The sequence below is a fragment of the Limulus polyphemus genome, unplaced genomic scaffold, assembly GCF_000517525.1.
Source record: "Limulus polyphemus unplaced genomic scaffold, Limulus_polyphemus-2.1.2 Scaffold110, whole genome shotgun sequence".
Lineage (NCBI taxonomy): Eukaryota > Metazoa > Arthropoda > Merostomata > Xiphosura > Limulidae > Limulus > Limulus polyphemus.
Genome location: NW_013665720.1, coordinates 961,509 through 971,978, shown reverse-complemented (window position 1 = coordinate 971,978; position 10,470 = coordinate 961,509). Strand labels below are relative to the sequence as shown.

Here is a 10,470-nt window from a genome sequence, read left to right as displayed (position 1 = left end):
ATGTTTGAAATTATGAACATTGCTCAACATCATGAAAATTAAACCTTATTTTCAATAAGCAATCCTGAAAAATATTTGGGGGTGCTTAACTTTTTTCCAGGTGTATACATCTTAATGGAAACTGTTATCATTGTAGTCAATGATAATACTGGAGTCAAATTACCAGAAACAAAGGTTGAACAAAATCAAAAATAAAGTCCTTATTAACAGAGGAGATAACGATAAAGAGTAAACCAGTTTAAAATGTAAACTTTTAACTAACAATCAATGTGTTTGCAAGCGAACATTCTGAGATATCATACAAGGAATTAATTTTTTTTTCATGAGACTTCGACATTTGAATAGGAAAGACATCCTTCAATCTTAAAGTTCTTTCATCTTGTGCACAAACCAAGATGCATAACTCATGACAGGCTGGGACACAATCAGAAGAACCTAAGACATGATAAATTATATGTTGTAACATGTTCTCTGAATTTGAGACCCTACAAAATGAACCATAGAACTTATATTCCCCTGGCAGAAGCAGGGATGTTAAAATTTGTACATCACAAGGTAACACCACATTTTCATAATCTTAGTTTGATGCTTAAGTGAATATATAAGGAAACTTGTAGATACGTACACTATAGTTCTTTTTTTTTAAATTTACTAAATTCAATCCAGTGAAAGGTAACACACATGTGGTCACAAATTTAGATATGGAACACTTAGTTTACTTTAGGAGTGTAGACAGATTAGACTTGCGTATCACACCATTCATTAACAGTAGTGAAAACAAAAAAGTAATCTGCAAGATAAAATGTCATGTTTCCAACTTTTTATAGAATGCTCAATACAAACAGGTTGTCTTGTTGGACCAATGCATTAAATTACTGCTGTAATGTGTTCTACCACTGGGTGGGTTCTTTTGGATTTTTCTGTAAAAATAATGAGAAGCCCAGTCCACTTAATGATAACAAATTCATTTATTTCTTCAATAATGTTCTAAACAGACTACAAACTACATTTAGTGGGAGGCTTAACTTCACAAACAACATTTCAACAGAAATTCCAAAACTTATGTCTAGCTCACAACTAAAGCTCAGTACACTTAGTTGCAAAATTTCCTCATTAAATAACCAATTACAAACACTTTGACTGACTCAATGACTAACTTTCTGATTAATGAATAACTAACTAACTAACTTGATGAATGAATTGCTCAAAAGTAGACTAACTCAATCACAGACTAACTAAAATTGTCTAACTAAAACACATTAACTAATTGAATTAACTGATTATCTCTAAATCATGATTTTATATTGTACGCTATTTCATGAACATTGAAGATGCCACAGAAGCCTAAGCTTTCAGGAAACTTCTAGACTTCATATGACAATTACATCATGTTAAAAAGTCCCTCTTGTGAACAAACATTAAAATTTTACCTCCAACATTACTTTTTAATCTAAATAAAATGAAATTGTTAAAATTAAAATATAAACTAATCAAGGTTGGTTCACAAAAACAATGAACTTGGAACTTTAAAAAGAGAGAAATGCTTTAAATACATAGTTACTGGTTACCAGAAAGCTGTAAGTATTCTGTTGCATCTGTTTCTCTCTTGTTTCACTATTTTATAATCAGGTTAAAGTTTCTGAAACATTTTTTCATAGCTCAACTTATTAGAAATAGTTAGAAAAGCTAGAATTTAAGAACTTTCTAAATGCAGAAAATTATTTTTCAAATGACCAAAAAAAGGCTCTATATTGGATTTTTGTTCAAGTGTCCTAATCTTATAAAATCTAAGTTAGTTAAAAGAAACTTAAACAAACAAGCAATAGTATTTGTCAGAGATTACATTTTTAGAGGTAATATAAAGGTGGAAATTAATATTTTACAGAAAAAAAGTTTATTCTCAGTTGTGAAACTTATTAAATCAACTAAAAGCCTCAGTTTTTATATATTTCACACATTTAACAACGTCTCAAAATAATAAGATGCTTTGGTATTTAAGGCTCATGCAGCTTAAGGAATTAAATAACTTGAAACAAGAATAATTTAGGTCACCCTCTTTTCTAGAAACACCATAATACTCCTATTCCTTCAACTTTCCGATTACTAAGTGACTCAGAGGGAAAACATTTTTATTTAGTTTGAAATAGTATAACCCCCCCCAAATTTCTAAAATTGTTATAACAGTTAAAATAGGTTCCGTTTTGAAACTATTAATTTTGATAACATACTGGTAAACATTTCTAGCTTAGCTTTATCTGGTTTAAGTTCACTGCATACAAATAGGGCTTAGGTTAATATATTTTGCTGCCCTAGGAAATTTTAAGATCTCCTGCTCCCTTCTAGTTTTCTTTCACTTGTGCAACAAATTCATGGGAGTATAAATCAAATGCAACTGATTTATTCGTAGTTATTTACTAAAGATAAGATATGGCTGAAATATGAATATTATGCTATGTTTGAAGTTCTCTTTAAAAACATATAAACTCAGCTACATCTTCCAATTTTCAGAATATTACTAAATTTCTTTGTATTAATAAAACATTTTAACCTAATATTTAAAAAAAAAAACATTACAAAGAAACTGAATACATAGATCACACAATAATGCTAAATTAACAGAGACCAGAAACTCAATATGGTGATTGCATAATTGATATTATATACATTTGTTTTATTTTTCATTTTGTAAAATTCACAAGTTCACATATTAAATCAATGAAAAAAAAAAAGATTTCATTTCCAAATAAATAAAAAACATTTTGTTAAATAATTTTATAAAGTTTCATGACAACAAACATACTTTAAAATTTACACTGAATGATGCAGTATAAATTATCAAAAATGAACAACAAAACCGCTTACAATCCTCAAATACCAATACAACATAAAAACACTTTTACTTGAATATTTAATGTAGGAAATCATTAACAGACATCATAGCAGTGATCACATATACGTTTTTGTTTCATTTTATAACAAGAAATGAGGCTAATGTAAAATAGTAACAGTCAGATTAGCTTTGTGTCAAATAGGAAAAGAGCCAAATATGATGAATGAAATCATTCCTGTGTGTGTGAGAAGAGGCTATAAACATGTGATGTCTTATGAACCAAAGAACAGAAAAAAATATGCAAGAAGAAGAACATAAGAGGAAGATATGAAGTGACAGAGTAACTCAACAATCAGCATTCTGAACTGGGGGAATGATACAGCGATAGTTAAACACATGACTATCATGCTATTTCAATATTTTACACTTACGAAAATTTCACTTTTCTTGCTTTCATTAAGTCAAATTGCACACTCCAATATTTTTAATTTCATGCTTGATCAAAATTGTTGCCAGTCCAATCAATCCCATTTGTGTGATGGTTGGTTGAGTTCAGATAGGTTCTAATCAACCTGAATTTGGAAAAAAATTCTTTCTCCAATAACAACAGTGATGGGAAGGTCAGCAGATTACTCAGTGCAACAAAAATGTAGCAAAATGAAAATGTTTTCTGATTCCTGCATGGGTATTCCATTATACTTTTCTGAGTCATCTTAGGTGTACTTGTAGAGAGCATGCTATTTGTTAAACACTTCTTTGCACTCACATCAGTCGCTTTACTATCAAATAACTCATAATGGAGAACCAAAAAGTATTTTAACAAGTCCCTTGAACTCAATCTTGATAAGCCAGCAATGCAGTGCAGGACTATAGACAATGAGTCATATTACAGTACATATGGTTGAACAACAACAATTTTGTTGAAGAAAAAATTAATACTGAAGTTTTGCTGTTGTTCTAGGTTCATCACAACTTTAATATGAAAGCTTTTCTTCTTCTTTTCATGAGCAGATCTGCTGTTCTTGTGAAAATTTTACAATGAATTTTCATTTTTTTTTGTAAGTTTTGTCCACCAATCTTTTCTGCAAAGTTCATTATCAAAGAAAGAAATCTTTTGTTTTTTTGTAGCAATGAAATAGCTCAAGACATATCAAAATCAGTATCTTGCTGGAAAGGCATTCCACAAGTTTGGAACTAAGCAACTCAGAAATGTTTGCTTTTGCATCTGAAGGTGACTTTGTTTCATTGGCTTCTGCAAAGGAAACTAGCATGTCATAGACCTTCCCAAGATAGTACCAGAGTAAACATGCATCTAATGTTTATCACATATCACTCAATAGTTGCAAAGTTAACTTGGAAACATATTATAACATATCATTCCTGTGAGCAGAGGCTGTAAACATGTGATGTTTTATAAACCAAAGAACATTGGCTTCTGCAAAGGAAGTCAATGTATCATAGACCTTTCCAAGCTGGTATCAGAGTGAACATACAACATCTAGTTTCTATCACATTTCACCCAATAGTTTCAAAGTTAACTGGGAAAGATATTATAGCACTACTTCTCAATAATGAGTTGAAGCAAAAAACAAGACACATGTCCTTTAAACTATATTATGAATGACACAGCTCTATTTATCAGAGATTTTATGTAATGGTTAAACAAATCAATACATCAAATTTTATGCTTAAAAAATAATGAAAACCTCAGCTGGCACAAGAAAAACACACAAAATTTTAGTTTATTACAGTATGAAAAAACATAGGCAATTTCTTAGTGTACAATAAATGTTTGTGCAAACATCAGTGTACCATGATTATAATCTAGTCAATGATTTTACATATTTCATCAAGGAATTAATTTTTTTTGTTCTAGAAATTACTTATAAAATTTACTCATCAACTATTATTTAAACAAACTTCACATTCTTCCAGTATCAAATATTAAACATACATAAACTCACTGTTTTCTTACTCTACCAATTCAACAGATATTCTTTCCAAAATGGTACTTAAACCGCAAGTTCATGAATATATTTTTTCTGATTTAAGAGTATAATTCTAACACTTAAATGCTGTGTTATCATTTAGTTTATAACTTTTGTAGACAAGGCTACATAATTTGTTGCTATTCTTCAAGTATAACAGCATACAAAACCTACTGTACTAATTTTTTTACCCATTTATCAGCATTATACGAGATATCTACTGGCTCACATTTTAAGATTTTGTGCAGTTGTTGATTGTAAGACTTCATATAATAAAGAAACCCTCTACATTCTACATTTGAAACACTGCCTGAATGTTAATCAGTCAGCAACTCAACTTCTGTTAAAGAAGTAAAAGTCAATCATATTTATCAATGATTGTACCGTTTCCTTCACTTAACATGAGGATGACCATAGTAATCTGTACTTGAGCAGAACACCATAACAAATAAGCTAATTAAAGGAAATGAAATAGCTAGAATATTTTCCAAGCTAGAAAATGTACAAAAGAAATACATATTTACTCTTAGAATTATAATTCAAAATAAAGGAAAATTTCATCAATCTAATATGTGTACATATATATATATTTATATATTTAAAACAAATTATAAATTTTTGGTTTAGTTAAGAACATGGTTTCTTATATTTAGAAATAAGGAAATTCTGCTACCTCTAGCTCCTTGGAATATTTCAAGAAGTCTTAACTTACACAGAAAGTTAGGAGTATTAGGTAGCAAGCATGTATTTAATTTTTTTAAAATTAGCTCAAAATGATCAATGAAGAACATGTGTATATATGTATGAATACATATATATATATATATATATATAAAGTATTTTGCACAACTTGTATTGAGACCAACCATGTTTTTTTTAACTATCAGAAAAGTAAAAGTAGTTATTTATGCAATACTTGAATGTAAAAACTTAAAATGTTTTTTACATACTACAAAAAGTAATGTTGCATCAAGGAAAAATATGGATACAGTAAATAAATTTATGCAATTAAAGAGAATTGAATGGAATATTTTTCAGCCAAAAATACAACATCCTACAAAGATCTTTTCAATACAAAACAGTGGTTAAAGTGCATAATATGCACAAAGTACTGAAAGAAAAACATTTCATGATAAAATAATAATAAATAAGAAAATATTGTATGTTTATATTAATAAATGCTTCAATATTTAAAATATTCCAGTTCATTAGTTAACATCTACACAAATGTTTCTTACCTGAATTGAAATCTGGTTCAGATGGCATTAACTCAATTATGTAAGAAACTGAATAAGGATCTGCCTTTAGTAGCTTTGGAAGGACATACTGTAGAGTAGAACATTTTCATTTAGTACAGTAAGATATCCAACATTATGTTAGAAATATCTCACAATGTTTAACCAGAAAATGTATACACAATGTACACATTTTTAGAACCTTTTAAAAGCAACAGGTAATTTTTCTATGTGGAAAAATATTAAACTGGGTTATCACACAATTTCAATCTTTTTCTTATCTATCAAATAGTGAATTATTTTTAACTTTAACTCTTTCCTTTCACTTGAAAGAAAAAAAAAGACAGGTATATTTAAGTTGTAATGACAGGTTACTATATAGAAAAATGAAGCATTTAATGTAAAAGAAAAAAGGAAAATTTCATTGGTTAAAACTAGTATATAAAAAAACATACACATTTCTTTATCCTTCGTTTCAATAAAATATTTTCATCAATCACACAAGTTACATGTTAATGCCATTATACCACTGAATGCAATTAAATGCTTACATTTGGCCTACTTCAAATGATCCTGGTTGTGGTCAAATACACAAAAAATTTATACTGAAACAAGTTAGCCCTAGATGTACAGTAGGGTCATAGTGTACCTGTCATGAATTTTTAAAGCCACATTCAAAATTTAATTAACAACATTATTATCAGTGCATGTAAATAAGCTTGGCAAGATAACATCTATTGTATATAAAAGAAAAGCCATCCATCTGTCACCCTGATATGTCAGCCATTGCAGGATCAATTGATGAGCAACTTGCACAAAACAATGACACTTTCTGCCTAGACAAGCAATTTTGTCTGAAAATTCTTCCAGCTATATATATATATATGTAAAATGGACAATGCACTAATTTGGCCAAATAATTAAACTTTATGGTAAGGTGTTAGAGATAGTGATGAGTAATAAAATGGGAATTGGGTACACGCATGCCCCACGCTTGGTATTGCCGGTGCACAAAAATCATAACCATTGACTGAAATTCATCATTACGTTTGCTTGGTTGTCAAGAAGACATAATGATGCAACATCACTAAATTTTGTCCAACTGGAACCCTTGGCTACAACTCTTTTAATAACCAGCACATTTCAATTTTGAAAATGCCCAAATTAAAGTTGTTTCTTCAGTGCAGCAAGGTAACAAAACCAAAACCAGGAAGAGAGTCTAAAGAGAAGACCCCAATATTCATAATAAAATTCACTGCCTTTACCATCACAATTAATAATTTGAAGCGTCATACAGTTGACCAAGTAGGAATATGTCTTTGAGGATCAGGTTTTTTGCATGTTTTAATCTATAAGGATTTATCAAGAAGAATATTTGAAAAAATATACAGAAGTCAAAATGCTAATCAAGCAATACTTAAAGCAGATAACCAAATATGTATAAAAATTGTTGTTTTTGTGAAATACTAGAAATAGGATAGTCATTCTCCATACATATCTTGTTACTAGATTATAATTAATTTTTAGAAAACATGTTCATTAAATATTTATTTAGATATAGATTTAAGAAGAAAAATTATTAATTATTTCCCATGAAATTATATGACTGGCATTCAGCTTGTGGTTTATAACTAAAAGTTTCATATTATCTAAGTTTTAAATTCTACATTTAAAACTTCATTCAAAGAAGCATTTAAATTAATTCTCAATCTCCATTTCTCTGTACTGATGCATCTGTACTCAATGAATGGCTATGATCGCATGGACCAGATGCACAAATGCAAAATCCAGAGGTGGAAGAAAGTATACCACTGAATTATTGAAGTGACCCAAGTAAATCTTCACATCTTGTACAGTTTATGCCAGCCAAAAGGGACAAAGAACAAGAGACTGCAAGTTTTCAAACAAAACCTCATTGATGGCCTCGCAAACAAAGCTGCAGAGGTGACATCTGAAGACATCATAAACTGTCATCATATAATTCCAAATGTGGGAAGAAAGGGAATGCAATGTAGAGGGTGGTTGGAGCCAGACATATTGTGGACTATGAAGGAAAGGATTGAGACTGTGTGTAGTGCAGTGGTCCTGAAAAACGTCATCGCTCCAGTTTTGTTTGCACAGGATGCATGGACAGGCCCATTTGTGTCAAAAGAAGTGCTTTGTGCTGTACCACAAGCAAAGCAATGAGTAGCAGTAACCTAGACATGATGATTTTGCTGTACACAGGCTGTATATATTTGTGAAATATTGTTCCTGATTTTTTTAAATTTATTACTTCCCGTTGATGTAATGCATACTCATGCACTATTCTTCAATATAATGCACTTTACTGGTGGTTTCATGAACAATTATGGATATACATATCAACAATCTTCATCTACCTGTCATTTTGGAGCTTTTGCAGTGGATATTCACCATGGGGCAGTACTAGGAGGTAAGTTATGCTTGTGTGAATATCTCTTCATCTTGTCTATCTTCCTACAATTTTTTCACAGTCCAAGTTAATTTATCTTCTCAATACCTTAGTATTTTTATAAGAATATGAATCTATATCCATTTCCCTTTACTATGATGTATAATACTATATATATTCCAGTAACCCAAAAAACATCTTCCAATACACTTTCGTGCAGCCATTTTTGCTCCGTTCAAAGCCTGTATTTGCTCCAGATAAGGAGTTAAGTATTTGATAAAATACCTTCCAGTTATATATATTGGAGTTCTGCCTATCAAAGCTAACATTATACAACAATATAAATTATGAAGCTGTAGCTATCTTGTCAGCTTTACAAAATATTTAAAAAAGCTACATACATGTATGTGTAATAAGCTACCAAGTGAAATATTTTGTGTTTCATGCTCCCTTTGGCATGAAAAGATTCCATATATATATATACATATACACACACACACACACACCAAGTTTTGGTTAAGTGAGTATCCATTGTTTAAAATGTTATTTGAAGTGTCACATCATCTTTTTAAGTTAAAATTTATAATACTCTATGTTACATCAATATATTAGAAACAATGTCACAAATTGTTTCTGAATATAAAACAGTGATTACTTATAAACTTACAGTAGAAATAGCAGTCATTTGGGTCTTGTTCCCTTTCAAAAAAGTAGTGACCAATGGTTTTAACCAAACAGATCTCCAAGATGAACCAGACTCTTCCATGTGGCTCCTACAAAGTTTATTTATAAGTTCAGTAACCTAAAAAAGAAAAAAAGGTATACTACTATGAGGATATCTTACATACATTTTTTTTTCTTTTTACACTAAAATGAGTCAATTTGGTGATTTCCTTACTGTTAAAAAAACTAAACATTTTACAAATACAGATCTTGGAGAAAATGAAAAACTTCATTGCTTTTATATGTTTCTTGCATTTCACTCTAATTTAAGCATAATAAAACTCATGATTAGATATACATCTTCCCTCTGTGAAAAACAGTTTATTTTGATTTAAGAAGTATAAATGGCTTTGTGCAAAAATTGTACTCTAAAGACAAAAAAAAACAACAGTCTATTTTCCATTTTAAATGGCACATAATACTACAACAAATCACTTGAACAGAAGCATAGGTTTTCTCAATGTTATCCTGAAGGTTGATCACAACATTTATGCACAATTTCAAAAACAACAACAAAACTTGTATTTCTTCATTTTCAAATCACTCACACCAACCAGCAGTGAAACTAAAGCTCTCGCAAGAAATGACCTCAAGTTTGTTCTCTTAATCTATAAATACTCACTATTACAATTTTAAATTTGTAGATTAAAACAAATGAGTAAAAATTAGGATTGACTTTAAATTTTTAACTTTGTTAATTTGTAATTTGTTGAATTGCATAAACACTTATTAGGCTTAAACATAATCTGTGTAACATTGCCTAAATGTCAGTTTTGGCTAAGTTTATATGTAATTCAAGTAGACCTAAATTATTTTTTCAACCTTATGTTCCTCAGTCACTCCAAACTCTCTTGAACAATATCTGGACTTCAAATACGGCTTCTAATGCTAAGTGTAAAAACTGAATGAATCTAAAAGTCCAAAGTACCTAAAAGTAACATTTACTTATGTATAAGTATTTTGATTTCTCAAGTTGGATGTTCAAGTGTGTGTGTCTATATATATACACATACACACACACATCACACACACAAAAATGCCATTTTCCTAATTTATACAGATGTTCTGATAATCCTTATTGGCACTGATGATGATTCTGTGGATGTTAAGAAACATCTACAGTTGTATGTAATCACCTGAGTAATTATTTTATACATGCACTTTCTATTATACCCACAACTTCTGTTATGGTAATGCTGGCGATATTAACCCTTTATCTGCCATGGCCATTTTGATCTTATCGTGAGGGCAAAATCACATTTGTGAATTGAAAAAATTATA

At 29.9% G+C, this 10,470-nt stretch overlaps 1 protein-coding gene across 2 annotated transcripts in view; it reads right to left on the bottom strand.

Moving 5' to 3' along the window:
- Nucleotides 1-10,470, bottom strand: part of LOC106471143 (thyroid adenoma-associated protein homolog) — a 239,364-nt gene that overhangs the window by 138,793 nt on the left and 90,101 nt on the right. For both annotated transcript variants that reach the window (XM_022400635.1, XM_022400640.1), the window contains 2 exons: nt 9,134-9,268; nt 6,057-6,144 (listed from right to left, as the gene is read on the bottom strand). In XM_022400635.1, coding sequence (XP_022256343.1) covers nt 6,057-6,144; nt 9,134-9,268 — 223 coding nt within the window. The remainder of the gene's footprint in view (nt 1-6,056; nt 6,145-9,133; nt 9,269-10,470) is intronic.